At 45.8% G+C, this 19,944-nt stretch overlaps 1 protein-coding gene and 2 pseudogenes across 2 annotated transcripts in view; 2 read left to right on the top strand and 1 right to left on the bottom strand.

Annotated features, from left to right (window-relative positions):
- The window catches only part of LOC135921074 (salivary anticoagulant protein P23-like), an 80,430-nt gene that overhangs the window by 56,505 nt on the left and 3,981 nt on the right, over nucleotides 1-19,944 (bottom strand). For both annotated transcript variants that reach the window (XM_065455393.2, XM_065455394.2), the window contains exon 2: nucleotides 16,058-16,128. In XM_065455393.2, coding sequence (XP_065311465.1) covers nucleotides 16,058-16,100 — 43 coding nt within the window. In that variant the 5' untranslated portion in view covers nucleotides 16,101-16,128. The remainder of the gene's footprint in view (nucleotides 1-16,057; nucleotides 16,129-19,944) is intronic.
- LOC139055754 (uncharacterized) lies at nucleotides 17,392-18,614 on the top strand (annotated as a pseudogene).
- Nucleotides 18,621-19,883, top strand: LOC139055753 (uncharacterized; annotated as a pseudogene).

Raw genomic sequence — 19,944 nt, 5'->3', positions numbered from 1 at the left:
GATTATTTATTTTGCTGATGATGATATACCTAATTTTCTCTGTACACAGTGTATTGTTTGTGTTTGTGTTCTGCTTTGCTGTACTTGATGGAAGTGCTGCCCTGCGGACAGTTGCACCAGGCCCAGTCAGGAGACGGATTGTCTCTTCTTGCCTCTCTTCGCTGGCATTTCTTGAAATGTCCGAATAAAAACGTAAACGAAAAAAAAACTAATTTCTATGATAGTGGCACCGAAGTGCGAAGGAACTAATATGCAAATTTCGAAGTGATAGAATGATTGTCGGCGCCTAGAAAAGCAACTGCACAATTACACATTGACAGAACGAGCTCAAACTGCGCAATTAACATATTGCCTCCATCGCGTGTCAGCATACTCATCGGCACATATTTCAGTGCACTTCTAGAAGTAAAAATGCTAAAGAACACATATTTACCCAGCACGGTGATCTGTTAAGTATATTGCAAAGCTGCGCGGCGATATTGATAGCAGAAGTGTTTTATCAAATCCGGCCAACATGTGGGAAAGCCCACATAGGGAAAACGCGATGATTGACGAATGATCGTGCGCCGTAGAAGCAGCTGCGCGAATAAAAAAAAAAACACTGTTATGTTGTGATAAACTTTCCTGCCAATGTGAGGCACATCTTCCCTGCGAATGAAACTTTAGCAAAAAATTTAAATAACGACGCACTCGAGTATACAGAGCCTTATTATAATATGAAACCAGGATCTCCCGTACAAAAATGAGTCTTGATTAAGCATTGATATATTGTTGGGGAATTGTTGAAACAACGGACTTCAACAAATTTTCAGGAGCAATTGAGTTCACTCAATTTTTGCACAACAATATTGAGTGGGCTCAATAAACAATTTATTGGGTAATTTGTGTTGATTTTTCTAGTTGTTCTTTTGTTGTGTAGCAGTTGAGTCCAGTATACAATAATTAGGACTCGCATATGAAGACATCCGAAACATGTTTTGCGATGCGTTCCAACCTCATTCCTGTCACTCTGCGGCAGGTAGGTTCTTCTTTCACCTCGCTTTCATTAAAAGAAAACTATGTTTGACCGATGGGGTTGAATAGAACCTCGGCAGTCGAGTCCGGTACTCTAACCAATAGGCCACGAGCGCGCGCATACTCCTCTCATTCGAAAGCCAGTAAGCTCTGCAATGCTTGGCGTGTGCGCCGCGTGCCACTTCCTGGTGCGGTCGCTACAGCTGGCGCTTTGAAGCGCCTATCTCCGGGACCGCCCCACTTTCGTAGCCATTTTCGCTACGTAAAAACTGCAACGTTAGGCTAGATTCATGACCGCCCAAGTTCATAACGATTTATTTCTTCGCCGGTGTACAAATGCCATCGTCTTTTTAACATACACTAGATGACATAACCATTGGTACGATCCGGAATGAGCACGTTTCGGGGAGCAGAAGAATGTGAAATTCGCTTGCAAACACGGTGACTACGCGCATGTGGAGTTCCCCAAAAGTAGACACGGCGGCAGCGCGGCCGGCGATAAGACAGGCGCCGACAAGCGACGACGCTACCTTCGAGGATTGGACGCACTGTGGGAACCGTAGGATGCAAGCGCGCACACGCTAGAAACATACACGGGTGAGGTCTTTGAATTTCCTGCGACGTACCCTCTGTCCGTAAAGCAAATATAGTTTTTTATCCAATGTCCGTGGTACTAGAGATCAAAGAATGAACGCGCTTTGGGATCGCAGCGCGCAGCCGCTATAACCATTGACTTCAAAGAGCTTCAGATTCAGCGACAGCCGCAACGGTATCACAGCTAATCGCTGAATCTGCGGCTGCTCCCATTTCTCTCCTTGCAAGAAGCACGCGATTTATTTGAGCTTCGCCGAACTGTCGTCATTCTCATGTCCCAAGCCTGCAGGTCTCGTATGTTCAGTGAAGAACACCAAAGGGAAATGAAAGAAATACAGATAACGGACTCTTATTGTACTTTACTTGTCACCTCGTCATCTGCAAAGACGCTACAAACTATTTTAGAAGCTTTATTTTTGAAAAGATAGCAAAACTAGTAGCAATCTTTATTTCTAGATGGCGTGACAAACGTTAAGATAGCGTTCGGGTGTGATAGCGTTCGGGCTTCGTTTTGCGCCCACTTTTGCAACAGTACACACGGTTACTGCTAGTTTCGTAGTCGCTTTTTTTGGTCGTAGTATTTGTTGTTTACGCTATAAATTAGGTAGTTCTTAAAAAAATTATGAAGGTTAGTTGATGAAAAATTATTGCTAATTAATTAGTGGTTCTTAAGTGCCCTTATTTTGTGTTTGAAAGGTTTTTATACCTGAATACGATAGTGAAGCCATGTGAAGCTGTGAACGGCTTTCGGACTCAGTTCATCGGTTGCAGTTGTGCGGTGGTTCACACCTCGGGCTTTTTGATGAAAGTATTTTCTTTTCGGACATCATGACGCACATTTTAGTGAAGTGCTTTAACGACGATAAGTGGGACGTTTATCCGTTGAAGTGGTTGGCTCACCCAGCTACTAGACTTCTACTGATGCGCGAGCCTGACGGTTTTGATGAGTTGCGCGGCATAGGTCATGATGCCTGTTGGAGAGAAGGCACACCGGAACAGTCGCAGCCGCACTTGTGAAGATAGGTAAGTAATCTCGTTTTCTTGGGCACGTACCCTTCTTTTCTATTTTGACATTGACGAGCGTGACATGTTAAGCACACCGTTCACTTTCTTCAAGCAAACTGCATGCCCCGGAGCAAATGCGCGCGATACTAACTCTCGCTGCCACCGTCACTTCGTTTGAAACAATGGTAGGCGAAGAGGCAGTGCCGCCCCATGTGCGTAAAATTTCATTGCTTCATTTGTTCCTGTCTAATAACGTTTGCTTCATTTGTATAAGAGAACACAATTGGAACATAAGGATCGGCTTCTCTGCGCAGTGATAATTTTGTACAGTGGCCACGTCATCTTTCATGGGGGCTCACGTATGCCGTCTAAGCGCTTGTTATCGCGTTCCGATACGTGAGAGGCGCGCTGCCTTTCAAGGTATTTAGGCAGGCACTACGGGCTTAGGAGAACCGCGACAAATAATCGTGCAGCAGGTGTGCAGCTGTGCTACGCTTGTACCACACTCGTACCGGAAGGCATTGTTGCACTTCACGCTTACGAATTTCGTAACTATGGCGGCCTCCGTGGCAATTTGGGACTCGAGGTCGTGGATACGATCCCTGCAGCGGCCGCATTCCAAAGGAGCGGAATGCAAAAACGCTCGTGCATTGTGCATTGTATGCACGTAAAAATTTCCAGGAAGTCAAAATTAATACGGAGTCCCCAACTACGACGTGCCTCATAATCAGATCGTTAATTTGGCACGTGGAAGATCAGACTTATTTTTTTTTCCGTAGTTGCTCATCGTATACTATACGGTTAGTGTGATCACCTTTTGTGCCATAGCGGTTAAGCGCGCCTCGATTTACGTTGCTGCTAATGATGCGGCACACCGCGCAATATATTTCGCCTCTCTGGGATTTGCTGAGAACAGCCAACCGATTAGTCACAGCTTAGCGGTGGCTGTATACATGGATACACAGCGCAAATGAACAGAGGTGTGGTGACGTGGTCAAAGAACACAGCCGCCGACGGGCTCACCTTATCGACTATCAGCGCCAAAACTACCGCAGTAAGTATCTTTATCTAGCGCGGCGGGTTGTCGTTGAAGGCGTACTGTACAATTTTAATAAGCGATAATCTAAACATGCCACCTTTCTCTGCTGCCTCTTTGAGCTGGACCGATCCGAATGTGCGTTGTTTTCAGAAGCGAAAGGAGCGCCAATCGGCGCGTTGCCGCCTCGAGCTAAGCGTCGCACTCGAGCACCGTTTGCTCGGTGAAGAATGACGCGTGCATGAAGGTCTGACGCGTGCATGAAGGTTTTGCGCGGTAGCGCGGACGCTACCGCGCAAAACGCGCAAAGGCGTGTACGCGACGTTCTGCACACAAATCGCCCGGGGTGATCGGAGCCACGCCGGAGCGGCTAGCTTCAAAGAAGCGGTACATGTTCTCACTCGTACAGGCACGCTCACGCTCGCATCCCTCTCGGCGTATGTTTATGTCACTCCTTCTACTGGATGTGATAGATCCGACAGGAACACGGACCACCGCAAACAGAACACTGAAATTAATTGAAAATGAATACGATGGCACGGCCGATGCCCTCATTGAGGACCTTAAGAGCGTCTACATAGGAGTACCGGACACAACATCAGTGCAATACAACTATGAGGGACCAGACAACGCGGAGCTGGACGAACCCATAACAACGGCAGAGCTCTATGCAGCCGCACAATCTTTCCGTAAGAACACCGCACCGGGTCCGGACCACATTACAAATGCGATGCTGCGCAACCTCAGTCAGGAATCACTGCGGCAGCTTGCGACCTATTTCAACGATAATGTATGGTCCGACGACGGGGAACTGCCAGAAGAATGGAAAGAGGCTACTGTAATACTCATACCGAAACCGGCTAAACCCAGAGATCTGCAAAACTTGAGACCAATATCGCTCACGTCGTGTGCAGGGAAGTTTTTTGAGAAGGTGATCCAAAATGACTGAGCAACTACATCGAGCGGAATGAACTTTTTCCCCACTCTATGCTTGACTTTAGGCCACACGTCTCGGCACAGGACGCCTTTCTTATGCTTCGCGACGAAGATTTTGGAGCAAGGAAGCCAGGATAGTTGTGGCGCTCGTTGTCAAAAAAGCGTTTGACATGATCTCTCACGAAGCAATCGTCGAAGGTCTGGAAGACATAGGTTGCGGAAGAAGGGTGTTTCGGTACGTCCTTACCTTCCTTCGCGACAGGAAGGCAACGATTGGGTTGGGCAGTACGCGCTCTGACGTCTTCGCGATGCCCAACCGAGGAACTCCACAGGGCTCAATCTTGTCGCCTCTTCTTTTCAATGTCGTGAAGAGGCAACTGGCCCTAGAACTCGAGCAAGCACGGGACCTCGGATGTACGATCTATGCCGATGACATAACGTTGTGGGCACACCGGGGTTCCTACGGAGAAAAACAAGACCTATTACAGGAGGCCATTAACAAGGTAGTGAACTTCAAGCACGCGGGTATGACGTGCGCACCCGAAAAATCAGAGTTCATGTGCGTACGCAGCAAGCGTCATAAGAAAACTACCACACCAAGGATAGACTTGCATCTCGACGGCGAGGCCATTCGTGAAGTCGCCCAAATGAGAGTGCTTCGCCTGCTTATCCAAGAGAATGGCAACGTCGATGCCACAATTCGGAGCTTAACACCAACCGTTAAGAGTGTGGCACGTATGATATGGCGAGTTGGACGCAGCCGCAACGGGCTCGCGGAAGAAGAAACTACTAGGCTGGTGCAAGCATTTGCGATTAGCCGCATTACTTACGGTCTGCCGTTCCAAAAACTTAACCAAACTGAAACGAAGAAGGTGGACACCCTTATCAGAACGGCATGCAAATCTGCTCTGGGACTCCCGAAAACAGTCAGCATGGAGCGCCTGGAGCGATTGGGTATTTACAACAAATATGAAGAACATGCCTCTGCAGTTCTGATATCGCAAAGAGAAAGGCTGAGCTCTACGCCCCAGGGCCGCTCTATTCTCCAAAGACTGGGATACAACGCTCGACCCTCGTTCTGCGGAGACGAAACAGACTTGTTGTCACGAGATTTGAGGGAGCACGTCCATGTCTCACCTATACCACGAAATATGAGTGCCAGGTACCACGCAGGCCGCACACAGGCCAGGACGAGGACTCTGCAGAAGCGATTCGGCAAGGATCCGGCCGTCTACTACACGGACGCGAGTGCAACCACTCGCAGGGACTTCTACGCGATTGCCGCAACTAATAGAGTCACCACGATAACCGCTACGGTTAAGACTACCTCGGTATGCACAGCAGAGGCAGCGGCAATAGCGCTGGCGATACGAGACGCCGACTTTGAGGGTCAGTCGTCTCACGTGCTTACAGACTCGCAGGCAGCGTGTCGACTCTTTATGCGGGGAATGCTACCGCGCAGCGCCCAAAGAATACTCGGCTCACGGCTGGACCTGGACCACGGCATTACATGGTGCCCCGCGCACAACGGACTCGACGGGAACGAAAGGGCAGACCGCATAGCTCGAGGAAGCAACGACCGAGCAGCGGCCAGAACCCTAGAGGAACCACTGCCCGCAGTGCGCGACATATTAGAGAATCAGAGGAGGGAGAGACGGACCTACGGCCCTCCTCACTGCAAACTAAATAGAAGACAAGCCCAAGACTGGCGTCGCATACAAACCAATTCATACCCGCACCTAAACCTCTTACACAAGCAGCACCCGGCATATTACACCGACACCTGCCCGTGGTGCGGCGCGAAACCCACGCTGGCCCACATAACGTGGGAATGTACGGCTCGGCCAAGCAACGTCAATTCACCTTTTCTAAGCGTCACAGACTTCGTACGGCAGTGGGAGGCACTACTCGCAAGCGAGGATCAGGGGAGCCAGTTGGCCCTCCTGGACCAAGCTCAGCGAGCCGCAAGAGCCAGTGGAGCCCTGGACTGAGGGCCCCACCCAGACCTGCCATAACTCCAATTAACTGAGCAATAAAGTTTTTTTCTCTCTCTCTATTCTACTGGACTTCTACCCAAAGATTCTATATCTGTTTGGTATCGGCTATGCACTGTCGCATGCTCTTTGGTTCTGCGAGAAAGCTGGCAATATTTTCCCCGCTCTCTCGCAGTGCGTGTTTCAGCTAACATTTACCGTAGCAACCCATTTCTTCCTCTTCTCGACGGGACTCGTAAAGTGAGTGAGTGAGTGAGAGAACTTTATTTGGAATCCGGCGATTGGGAGGCCCGGGCCTGGGGCCGCCTAGATGGCCACTGGGAGCTGCTGCTCCCGTACGGCTTCCTTGGCTCGCTGGACGGCCCAAAGTTGGTCTTGGAGTTCTGAGCTGAGCAGCACGGCCGACCACCGCGCCCGTAGATTTTCTGGGGAGACTGCCATTTTATTTTGGTATATTTCACATCCCCACAACATGTGTTGAAGGGTGGCCCTAACAGACTTGCATAGCTTGCACATATCGCTCTCGTATATATCGGGGTAGAAAGTTTTTAGTTGCACGGGACTCGTATAAGTTTCTGTTTGTAGTCGCCTCCAAGTAACGGACTCAGCTCTGTTCAGTTTAGTGTGAGGCGGTGGTAATACACGCCTCCGATTTTGATAGAATTTGGTAATATCACTAAATCTTGTTAATATATCTTTTTCTCTCCAGATTTCATCCTCCGCGTTCTCCTGACCGATGGAAGTCACTCTTTGCTCAGCTCGGCGAGTAAGACCTCGAGCTTCGCGGTGTGCTACCTCGTTGAGGTTGACTGCGGGTATGTCTGGAGTCGTATGCGCTGGGAACCAGATCAATTGCCTGCCGTTCTTCTCTGCATTGGAGAACTTTGCTTCATTAACTCTGATGATGTGCCATGCCTCAGGAGAGATCCTACCTTTTGCATAATTTCTAATGGCCGCTTGAGAATCGCTAACGATGTACTGAGCATACGTGGAGACCAATGCTAGTGCAATGGCTACCTCCTCTGCGGTCTCGGAATGTTTGGTATTAACTGATACGCTTGTAAGGGGTTTTTGGGTGTGATCTACGATTACTGCTACATAGCTATTTCTGTCTGGGTATTCAGCCGCGTCTACGAAGATTGCTCTGTCGTCTGACCCAAAGCTTCGGATAATTTTCTCTGCTCTACTCTTGCGTCTGCCATCGTTGTAACCTGGATGCATGTTCTTGGGTATATTTGGTACTAGGAGTTTGTCACGAATTTCTCTCGTTATCGTCCTCTTCTCCCCGTATAGATTGTGATAATTCATTCCTAGTTTGCTTAGTATATGCCGTCCCATTTTGGTTTTGGTTAGTCGCTCTGCTTGAGATGTTTGTTGTGCTTCTATGAGTTCGTCCAGTGTGTTGTGGAGTCCTAACTTTAGCAAGAGATCCGTGCTCGTACTGATGGGAACCCCTAGCGCTAGTTTGTATGCTTTTTTATCATGTTGTTAATTTTACGCTTTTCAGCTGCAAACCAATTGTGGAAGGCTGCTATGTATGTGATCTGACTGATTACGAATGATTGTATCAGCCGTATGATACTTTCTTCCTTCATACCTTGGTGCTTGTTAGTAATTCGTTTGATTAATCTCATGGTGTTTGTTACCTTTGTGTCTAACTTCTTTACGGTTTCCCTATTTGTGCCTTTGTTCTCGATTACCAGACCCAGCACTTTGAGCTGGTTGACTATTGGGATATTCCGCCCGTTCTTGGTGTGTAGCTTGATTTCCTCATGAGCCTTGTTTCTGTCGTATCCTTTGGGAGGCCTGCTTCTAAGTGTGGGGCGGTACAATAGAAGTTCAGATTTCTCTGCAGAGCATGTGAGGCCTGTTCCTTTGAGGTGTTCCTCTACTGTGTTAATTGCTGTCTGGAGTCGTTGTTCTATTGATCCGTCGCTGCCATCACAGGTCCAGATAGTAATATCATCCGCGTAGATTGTGTGATTCAGGGACTCTATGTGATTTAATTTTTCGGGGAGTCCCATCAAGACGAGATTAAACAGCATCGGCGAGATGACAGCGCCTTGCGGCGTGCCGGCCCCCCCTATGTCGATCTCGGGCGACTTGAGCCCTCCGACGGAGATGACTGCTTTCCTATCTGATAGGAAGCTCTCGATGTAGTTATACGTCCGTTGCCCTAGTCCTAGTCGTTCGATGTTTTCGAATATGGTTGCGTGGTTGGCATTATCGAAAGCTTTTTTAAGATCAAGGCCCAAGATGGCCCTTGTCGAGCGCGTGTTATAATCGATTATCTGATGCTTAAGTTGGAGCATCGCATCTTGTGTCGAAAGATTTTTGCGAAATCCTATCATTGTATGTGGGTATATGTTATTATCCTCTAAGAAGTTGTCTACTCTGTTTAAAATTACATGTTCCATTAATTTTCCGACGCAGGATGTTAGGGAGATTGGTCTGAGGTTGTCTATCTCAAGCTTCCTACCAGGTTTTGGAATAAGCGTTATCGTCGCTTTCTTCCATTGAGCTGGCACTTCTCCCTTTACCCAACACTCGTTTATGTATTCTGTTAGTTTGGCTATCGATTCATCATCCAGGTTCCTGAGAGTCTTGTTGGTTATACCTTCCGGGCCAGGGGCGGATTTGGTATTTAACTTTTGTAGGGCCGCGCGGATTTCGGCCTTCGTGAGTTCCTCGTCTAATTTTGCGTTTGTAATCCCGTTGTAGCTAGGATAGATGCAAGGGGGTGCCTGTTTTAAGTATTTCTGCTGTAATTCATTGAGAAATTCCTCTTCTGTACCCTCATATGCGTGTATCAACTTATTAATCGCTTGCATGTGATTTTTCTTGTTATTGTCATGGTCAAGCAGGAACCTGAGCATGTGCCAGGTTTTGCCGGTGCTTAATTGTCCGTCCATGGAATTACATATCTCGTCCCATTGTTGTTTGGTCAATTGCTTAGCATGTTCTTCTATTTCTTTGTTGAGGAGTGCTATGCGCTTTCTTAACTTTCTGTTATGCTTCTGACCGCTAAGTCTATTCTGAAGCGACTGCTTAGCTTCCAACATGTGGAGAAGTCTGCTGTCGCATTTATCCAAGTTAGATTCAGGTGGTGCTATTTTTGTGGCAGCTTTGACGTCATCACTGAGCTTCTTAGTCCATTATTCTATGTCTGCGATTGATCGTTGATGTGTCTTCTCTCGCGTCCTACGAAATAGTTCCCAGTCTACTAATTTGATCTGTCGTTCCTTGGGTCTATTCGGCCCTTCTCTGACGTGTAACTCCAATATGCGGTGGTCACTACCCAAATCTTCCAGTGTGTTGTGCCACGTCGCCTTTTCAATATTCTTGGTAAAGGTTAGGTCTGGGGTTGTGTCCCTGTTTAGCGCCGTGCCTACTCTGGTTGGAGTGGCGGGGTCTGTGACAAGCGTGAGGCCTAATTCTTGCGAGTCGTTCCATAAGTCCCTTCCTTTTGCTCTGGTATATAAGTATCCCCACGTGGTGTGTGGGGCATTAAAGTCTCCTCCTATAACTACCGGATTTTCTCCAGCAAGTCTGAGTGTTTTCTGGAATAGGTTCTTGAATTTGTGTTTATGTAGCATGGGGTTACTATAAATATTGAGAATAAATAAGATACGTCCTGTCTTTTTTTGTGGGATGAGTTCCAATAGAATATTGTCAATGTGCGTTATGCCTGTGTTGTGCTGCATGCAAGTTATGTTTCTTTTTACCAGCGTAGTTAATGCCCTGGTGTCCCCTTCGGCATAGCCAAAAGATCTGTATCCTGCTAGCTTTGCAATCCCGTGTGTTTCCTGCAGAATTATGACGTCCGGTGTATCCTTGTCTTTCAAATACTGCTGCAAAACTGACTTTTTGTTTTCGTAACTTCTACAATTCCACTGCCATATCCTGAACCCTTCTTTAGCGCGCCTCATTTCGGGTGCGACCATGGGAGGGAGACGGGAGGTTGGAGAGAAGCTGATCTTAAATAATTATGTGGTTGTGAAGTGGGTAAGGATTGTGGTGCTTCTGACGCAACAGAGGGGAGTCCATTACCTGGTGACTGGTTTGCCTCTAGGATGTCTATTCTACTCATAATTGCTGCTATTGCCTTAGCCATTTCATTCATAATTTCGTCCCGTTTTTCATTTGACTTCTGTATTTCTGCTAGGCTCTTTTGAATATCGGCTAATGCTTTATCTACCACTGCGTTATCTTGTTTATCACTGATGGCTTGGGCCTTGCGTTTGAGTGGAGGGGGCTCATCCCCTTCGTCCATCTTATTGTCCGGGATTTCAAATGGCTCTTTCGTGCTCGCGTGTGGAGTGGAAGTTACCGGATTTATTTGGTTTTTTCCTTCCTTGAGAATTTTGATTTCATCGCTCATACGTGCTAGCAAAATCCTCAACTGCGCGTTCTCGTGTTTTAGTTGCTTGATCTCGTTATTAATGGCAGTCTCCCCACCAGCCCCCGGGCGCACGCCGTCGACCACGTCTGCCCAGCTCACCGTGTTAGTCTGGTTTGCTGAAGAGGATGGCCTAGTTCCGGACCTGGATCTGGATCGTGTCCCCGGTGTCCTGGAGCCGGACCGGGATAAGGATCTGGTGGTGGATGGAGACCTTGTTCTCGATCTGGAGCGTCGTTCCCTGGCGTTTAGGAGGCCAGGCGTTCCGCGAGACTCTGCTCTGTCTTCTCTTGAGATAGCGTCTTCATGTTCTTGTCGTTCTCGTTGCAGTCTGTGCCATTGTCTCTGTTTAACGATGAAGGGCTTTTTGAATTTGGCTTTGCACGCCTTGTCTGCTGTCGGATGGTCCTCGCCGCATAACTGACATTTAGGTTGGCACCTGTGGTCTTTATCTGGGTTTGATGTTCCACATCCCGCACAAATCTTGTCGTCAGGGTTGGGACATACATCTCCTCTGTGTCCAAGTCTGTTGCATTGGTGACAGAAGTCCACTTGTTTCCTGTACAGGGAGCAAGGGAGTAGCGCTGCCCTGTATCGGACGTACGTGGGCACTTTGTGTCCTTCAAAGAGCACAATCACTGTGGTAGTATTACTGAGTCTCTTTGCTGCTATCGCCGTTGGGTTTTTACTCGTAACCACCGCTGCTGTGATGTCTCTTGGGCCCTCGTCGAGTGGGATTCCTCTGATGACTCCTTTGGCCGTCATGTCAGGCGCTGTCTCGTAAGCATTGGTCTCGTAAAACTTGTCTTGAATCTTGATACGTGCTACTTCCTGATATTTGTTTGCGCGATCTTGATCCGAGGTACTGACGATGAGTATATTTTGATAATTGTTGGGGCAGACAATGTCCTCCTCCCTTTCGTCTCGAGGAATACCTGCCGCATCTTGTACCGCAGCTGTGAGGGGAACTATACCATGCTCGGATAATTTGAGTCCTCCACGCGGTCTGATCACAATCTTGTAATCCCCTCTTGGCAAATGTGGCATTCTGCTTGCCTTGCGTATGTGCTCTAGCCTGCCTTTCCATGGGTTATTGTTGCGCTTGTCGAGCCGCGTCGGCGACAAGGTGCCCTCGCGATGTTGGGAGGTTCGCCGGTCTGATCTTCTGTGTCTGACCTCCTTCCATACCTTGCTTGTATCCATTTCTTCCTGGGATATGCTGCGCCCCTCTACGCTGACTTCCATCATTGAGAAAATGATCGGCAATTGTTGAGGAAGCCGGCTCCGGCGCGTGGCCACGCGGCTCTCCCGCCACGAGGTCCGGCCAAAATACTGTCGTAGAGGCTTGAAAAATGGGAATCCCACCTGGTTTTCGGTATCCACTTGTTCCTGGGAACGAGCTGAGTCCGTTGGCGTGCAATAGCGGTTGGCTTTTTGGCGATTTACGCTAGAAGAACATTTGTGGAACATGGAGCCGACGTGATGTGCAGCCGCTCCCTCCGGCTTTTTACTTGCCAGTATAGTGTGTACTTCTATTTCGTGCGTAGTTATGTGCAGTGTGTGGCAGATTCTTAATCCGCGCAATCTCATTTTCTGTCCACATTCCTTTCTCACAGGTTACGTATGCAGCAAATTCCCAGGTGCTAAAGTGTTCTACGCCAAAAGCACCTTGGTGTCGTGCAAGAGACACCCGTTGATATGTGGCTGATTCACTAGCAAGCTCGCATCTCTGTTGCCACTCTCCATCAAGTGGGATTTTCAACTATTTTTTGTGCTGCTCTGTGGTGTACTAGCTGCCGCATGGACGCTGTGAAGGCTTACTTTCGATTTGCTCTGGCGTTTAGTAGTAAAGGATGGGCTACCTTTTGAGGGGAGGCATTTACTTTTGTTTGTGAGAATGTTTACCAGCCTAACCAAGTGATACGTGCGTACTGTAAACAGCAGCACGAACAGAGGCGGACGACGGACGACGAAATAGGTAGGAGCACACACAAGCGCAAGCTCTACTTAAAGTTTGCTTTTGATGACAAAGGTATCAAACACACTGGTCAACTTGGCAAAGGTAAAAATACGTGCATGCGTGGCAGAAACAGCCACGTGTGACAAGAAAAAAAATATGAAAAAGCCATGTCATGTAGAATAAACGTGCGTGAAAAACGAGAACTATCGGTCAAAGCTTTCGAAAAAGCGAAAGATTTGTCCGATAAGTGATACTACCGAACGAGAAATACAATTTTGAGAACTGCAACTTTTTCCCACTAAGGGCAACAGATAACTTGGTTATGCATTTGTTTCGTTTGTGATGAATAAATATTGCTTCTGGAACTCCTCTGGTGTTGAGGTATAAAGCAGAAAGAACGATTGTTTCATCACAAAGACCAGAACACAAGAGGACTTATGGGAGCATTACTTATTGATCACGAAGAAATATTCATAAGCAAGACTTCTGTGACCATTAGTGGGAAAGAGTTGCTGCAGTACTACTCGTTAATATCACTTACAGGAGAAACCTTTCAGTTTTCATGTTTTTGTTAGTTTTTGACGCACATGTTTATTCTACAGGACGTATTTCGGTCCTTTCTTGTTGTGGCGGGCTGTTTATGCTGCGCATCCATGGCTTTTTCTTTGTGAAGTTGGCCAGTGTGTTTAAAATCTTCGTCTTCACGAATAAATTTCTAGTTGAGTCAGCGTTCATGCGTGTTACCTTAATTCATCCTTCTCGTCTCTATTTGGATGGTTGTCAAATATAAATGTACACCGAATTGGCGAAGTGTCCATAGAATTGATACACCAAGTTATCTGCGCTGTTTATTTCAGGAAGAACGCTATAGGGTCTTCTCTTTGTTTTTGACACTGAGTACATTTTTCTAGTTCAACTTCAAGGAGTCCCCTGAGGAAGCCAATAAGAGTGATGGTAACTTCCTTTGTGTGTAAGATTTATGAATTTCATCCATTCAAGGCATGACATGGCACATGCCTGATTGTAGGTTGCAAGCATTCGTAGTAAGATCTACTTGTCGGTTCTCATGACGCTTCTTTGTACTGCGCTGCATTCTCCAGGCACATGAACATTTTTATGCTCTAAGTGCATGCGTGTATTTTTATATGTTGGAGCGAAAATTGTGAGCTCTAATATGCATATATATCATTTTTCTTGTTATCTTTTTCAACATGCGTGCTGTAGCTGCCTCTGTCTTTCAGTTACTGCTTTGTCCCAATTTTTATGCAACCTTTATGTATTTTATGCAGCAAAATTCTGGTGCTATTTTAGTAAAATTTATCTGCGAAATTGAGGTAATTGGTGTTTCGTATATGCATTTATTTGCATTTTTCACTGTCTCAGCAATCTGGCTGTCGAGTCATTGGAACCTTTTCTCATCCTTTACGACTATTTCTGGGGTGCTTGATACTGAAAGTGCAGGTGACCATTTATTTGGCTGTTTGGAATTGTGTTAGCCATGTGTTACTACCAATTTTCTGTGCTAAATAATTATTTTTTCTCTTATCGTTCAAAGTTTTAGCCTTTCCTTATCCCTTTATTGACTGAGATACCACTTAGTTGCTGGGTATACGGAAAAAGGCCCCAAAAAGTGCTTTAATTATTGTGCAAGTCCAGAAAAATTACCTGAAAATGAGCTCACTAAATTGAGGAAATGCCACTAACAAACTCTTCTGTACCCCAAATTAACATAATGAAATGGTGTACTGTTCGTTCTTGACTTGTGCCAGGATGATAAGCTGCTTTCATTACACAAAAGCTTTACAAGTTTATTTCTGAAGAAAGCAATCCCGGCTTGTCAGAAGCACGATTCAGGTGTTCACCATGCCCGACAACTTTCTAAATGATGTCTCGTCAAATAATAGCTAAGTTGAGTGATGTTATTTTATAATATAATTGGGCAACATGAAAATATATATATATCGAAGACAAAGCTCAGGCAAGTCTACTTTGGTACTTCATTAAATTTTAATCCCGGTGAAAGGCGTGTGCTAAAGGTTGTATATATTTACGTGAAGTCATTTGTTTCAAGTTTGTTATTTTGCCTTCTCACATTCAGCCGTAGCTCTTCCTGTGATGTGTTAGTATGCGCAACATTTTAATGTAACATATTGAGATGTATTTTGTGTATTCACATGCAAGCAGCTTCAAGTGTTCATGTGTTCACAGTTGGTTGGTACAAGGGTATGCTTAAGCCCTGCCTTTTGAGTCGCTTTGCCTTCTAGTCGTAAACTTAAGTCGAAACTGAAGAGCACAATGATCGTCTTGATTGGATTCATATGTATAGGTTTTTCCAGACGCAGTTACACTGCTAGAGTGCTGTAGGTACTAGCCCATGTCTCCAGGTTCGATGTAGTGGTGCCTTATATACTGTAATGTTTCACGCGCACGCATCTTTAGTGTAAATAAAGGTACTTCATGTTGACCAGTCTTTCCTTTTATTTTGTTTGTGTTTGGGAAAGTTATGAGCAGGCACCGGGGCATGCAAGTGTGAACAGCGAAGCAATGTCAATATATGAATAAAAATACACCAGCCCAACGAAACGTCAATCATATTTCAATGGCGACTTCTAAAATCTCAATGGCATCTCAATTGTGCCACAATATGCTTTTCAATGCTGTGGCAATAATAACTCAACAACAAGTCAACAGAACTACCCCAACGTCAGTTCAACACAGTATCAATGGTAACTGAACAACCATTCAACAAAACGAACACAACGGGCCGTTTAAGCACAATGGACTTTCAATGGTAACTTAACAATTATTCAACATTGAGGTACCCAATGGTGTTTCAATTAAATTTCAGTGGCCAATATTCAAGAGTCCTCAACACTTAACGCAACAATTCTCCAACAAACTCTCAATAATTCCTTAAAAAACTCAACAGTGACCAACAATATTGCAATGCCTTCTCAACAATTTTTTTGTATGGGCTGCTTGCACGAATGATACCTTGATAATGATGTCTAGCTCTTAAATATTATTACAACTGTATAAGCAGCAAGTAGCCCACCAAAAAGCTCTACAGATATTTCATATGGTGGTGCCACTCGTCTTCTTAAATCTATCCCACTTACCAGCGCTGCAGAGGAGGAGGATGAGAGCAGTTAAAGGCGTCATCGTTGATTTTCAAGAGTTGTAACTTCGCCTGCAAAAATTTTCACAATGGTAATCAAGACTAGCGTGCTTTGTCGCGCTACATTTAACGTAATGTGAAGCCTCGAAGGCAGCTGCAACATCTTGCGCATATTGGTCGTACATAATTTGGAGGCACCATGCCGAAATTTTAGTTTAGGTTGGTCCTTCGTATGGCTCTTTAAAATGCTCGTTAGCATAAGTATCGGCGCATAGCAACACTGTGAGCACGCCAACGCGTTCTACGCTGTAGCTTTAAAATATTAAACTTTGAAAATAGATAGCGGAATCGCGATACGTATCGCAATAAGACATGTGTTATAACGAATATTTCACATACCGCACAGAAAGCCATATGATCGTTATGGAGTTCTTATGTTTAACGAGAAAACCTATTATGTATTGGAAACATGTCTGCTGAAAATCTATTGTGAGAGATGCCTGAATTCTCTCACATCAGCTGGATGGCACTATGTGCAAAAGAAATGAATAGGTAATGTAAGTTGATAGCAACATATCGCTAAGAATATTGTAATGCAGTCCTAGAGTTCATGTTCGAATTGTGGAATTGAAACCGACCAGGGATAAAGTAATAGGCCTTTAGCAGAAATCCTGTGCTTGATGCCTGTTTCAAGAGATACGTATTTAAAAGTAGTGTCGAGCTAGATAGATGTTTCCGGTAGCTTTTAGTTATAAACTTTCAAGTTATAACTCTGAAAGAGCGGTGCTGAGCATAAAAGTTGTAGTATACTAAGATTATCCACTACAGCTTGACTACATTTTCACATTGGAACATATGCTGAATCAGAAACATTTACTTTTATTACTTAAAATTCTTATTAAATATCATCACGCTGCAACTTGTCTTGCACGTAATGTCCATCTCTTTAGGGGAGAGTCGGGAGGTTTGGAACGGTTGGAGGAATGGGACATCTGGTGCACCTCTCTAGCAACTGGTTCAAAAACGTTCTCTAATTACTCACGAGATAGCACTAGCATATAGATAGCCTGGTTGTAATGGCGGAAGTCTTTGTCGGGTGCAAGTTGCTTTGCAAAAAAATTGTCTGATTCACGTGTAAAATGTAGATATCTGCTATCTCAATTACAGCTTTCTAATGTATAAAGTACTCGGAGGTCGCTGATACAAATTTTTCTCCCGGAAGGCGCATCAGCGTCTTATCTCATGCAGTAAAACATTGGGTCTACGGCGACAGCTTTCGCTATTGAAGGTTTCTTTGTTTGGGTGATGTAGCTTGGGACGAATGGGACAGTTAAGATGAGGGTGGAACGGGACACTGTCCCATTCCTCCCGGCAATAAGAGTAGTGCTGCCACTAGGGACTCTTCTGCAAGGCTGAGCCCCATTAGCGCCGAAAGCAGTTATTTTCATTTATTTCCCAATGTGAGCTTATAAATATTCGGCGCCATGAAAATGGCATGAGATAAAAGACAGGCTGGCTAGATAAAAACTGACAGTAGTACATTCTAAATGGGGAACTAAAGATGCATGATGAAACGATCATATTGCTTCATTCGCCAGCTCTGATTACTGCAGTGTTCCTGTGAACATTCCGGGAGAAGGGCATAAATAGTAGGCTACAGCTACGGTGCCGTTTAATGCATGCAACGAATTAAGCGAAGCCAACTTATTAGGGCTTTGGGAGGGTGCTTGTTTACATTTGCCTGACATTGCTCCATTTGAATTTTAAGAAAGATGGCAAGGGTATAGAAGAAAAACATCCCGAGAGGGCTCGGACATAGAACAGTTTGATGCTGGATGCTGTTAGATTAGTGTGCGAAGAAAAGTATAAGGGCTGTGGCAGAAGCTCTTAAAATATCAAAATCTTCCTTTGGTTGAGCAGTAAAGAAGTACAATGGTTGCAGGCAGAGAGACAGTATCAGCTCTAACTTGATCTACGGTACGGTCTTCACAGCAGAAGATGAAGTACTCTTGAAGGAATATTTGCTTAGGGCAAGCAGGATACATTATGGGCTTACAAGAATGGAGGTTTGTTTGTTGGCATACCAATTTGCAACAGCATTAAGTCGCAAGTGCCCATCATCATGGCAAGTGAACCAGTTAGCTGGAAGAGACAGGTTTTTCGGCTTTATAAACCGTCATTCTGAGCTATCGCTTCGATCGCCGGAAGCGACCGGTCTCGGCGGGGCAACGAGCTTCAACAAGCACACCGTCAATTTTTTCCCTTCAAATCTGAAACGCGTCTATGACCGACACAAGTTAACTACACACCGCATCTCCAACTGTGACAAAACAGGCTTCACAACTTCCCACAATTCGCCGAAGGTTGTTGCAGCACGTGGAGAGAAGCAAATTGGTCAGGTCACATCGGCAGAACGTGGCGAATTGGTGACCGTCTTGTGCACTGTCTATGCCATAGTAAACGCTGTTCCACGGGTATTAATTTTTCCACGGGTGAGATTTAAAGATTTTTTCCTGAAGAGCACCCCAGCCGGAAGTCTTGTATTGGCAAGCCGGTAGGGATAGATGTCCGGCGAACTATTTTCTTTGGCATTACAGCATATTGTGAAACATACAAAGTGCTCGAAGGAACAACCAATTCTTTTTATTCTCGACAATCATGAAAGCCATATCAACATCAGCACCATCAACAAGGCAAAAGAAAGTGGCATCATTCTGCTGACCTTTCCTCCACAGTGTCGCCACCATTTGCAGCCACTTGATGTATCCGTATAAGAACCATTCAAACCTCGTTACAACGCTGCTTGCAATGACTGGCTTATAAATAACTCAGGGAAGACCATCTCCATCTACAACGTTGGGGAACTAGTGTGATCCGCCTACGTATCAACAGTAACACAAAAGAATATAATCCCGGGGTTCCAGAAAACGGGTATTTGGACTTTTAATAGCGAGCCCTTCACTGTGGACGACTACATGATGTCAGTCATTGACAGATCCGAAGCTTCCCCAACGAACACATCTCACCACAGGCAGCCACCGCAGTGCGTAAAATGGATGGTTCAACCCTTCTGGGAAACGTTTTGAACTCAGAGACAGACACTAACGCTGCTCGAAACATCCTAAGAGATGTCGTCATGCCCGCAGTCAGTGAAGCTGCATCGACGTCAACTGTTTCTCCCAGCAGTCGCATTGCTCCAAGCGATCTTAGGCCCTATCTAAGGGTACGTCGCGTAACACAGGGCAAAAAGGAAGGAAGAAAGGTAGCACTAAAGTGCTTCCAGATACCCCAGTGAAACGTGCGGTCGAGCAAGCAACTGCAGAAAGGTTTGCACGGCAAAGTCTGAAAGAAAGAGCCCTAAGACAGCTAAGACTGCCACGACTACCCGTCTGAAAAGGAAACGGCATCTTCAAAAGGCCCACAGCTCCTCGAGTGAAAAAGAAACTGTCGCTGTTACTTTCGATGATTCCGACAGTGACATTTCAAGAGTCGGCGATGAGAGTTGCGAAATTTCTGAGGTCGAATTGCCAAATGAAGTTTTTAAAGCGACAAAAGGTGATTTTGTCCTTGTCAGGTTTTGTAAAACAATCTTTCATCTATTACGCGGGTAGAGTCGAGAACAGCGAGAACTTGGACGTCAGCGTCCGGTTCCTTCGAAAGTAAGACGAGAGCTCCCAGTTTTACTTTCCTCTTCAGGAAGGCAGAGCAACTGTACCAATGACCGACATCGTTATGAAGCTGCAGCACCGAATACTCTCGGGGGAACAAAGCGCCTGCAGTCCTGATTCAAGTTTGACGTGGAACTACCAGCTTATAATGTTCACTGAGCAAGTTGTCACTATAACATTACACACGTCCCATTCCTCCCAAGTTATGTCCCACTCCACC

This window comes from Dermacentor albipictus, chromosome 2 (assembly GCF_038994185.2).
Source record: "Dermacentor albipictus isolate Rhodes 1998 colony chromosome 2, USDA_Dalb.pri_finalv2, whole genome shotgun sequence".
In the NCBI taxonomy this organism is placed as follows: domain Eukaryota; kingdom Metazoa; phylum Arthropoda; class Arachnida; order Ixodida; family Ixodidae; genus Dermacentor; species Dermacentor albipictus.
This window is presented reverse-complemented; position numbering and strand designations above follow the sequence as displayed.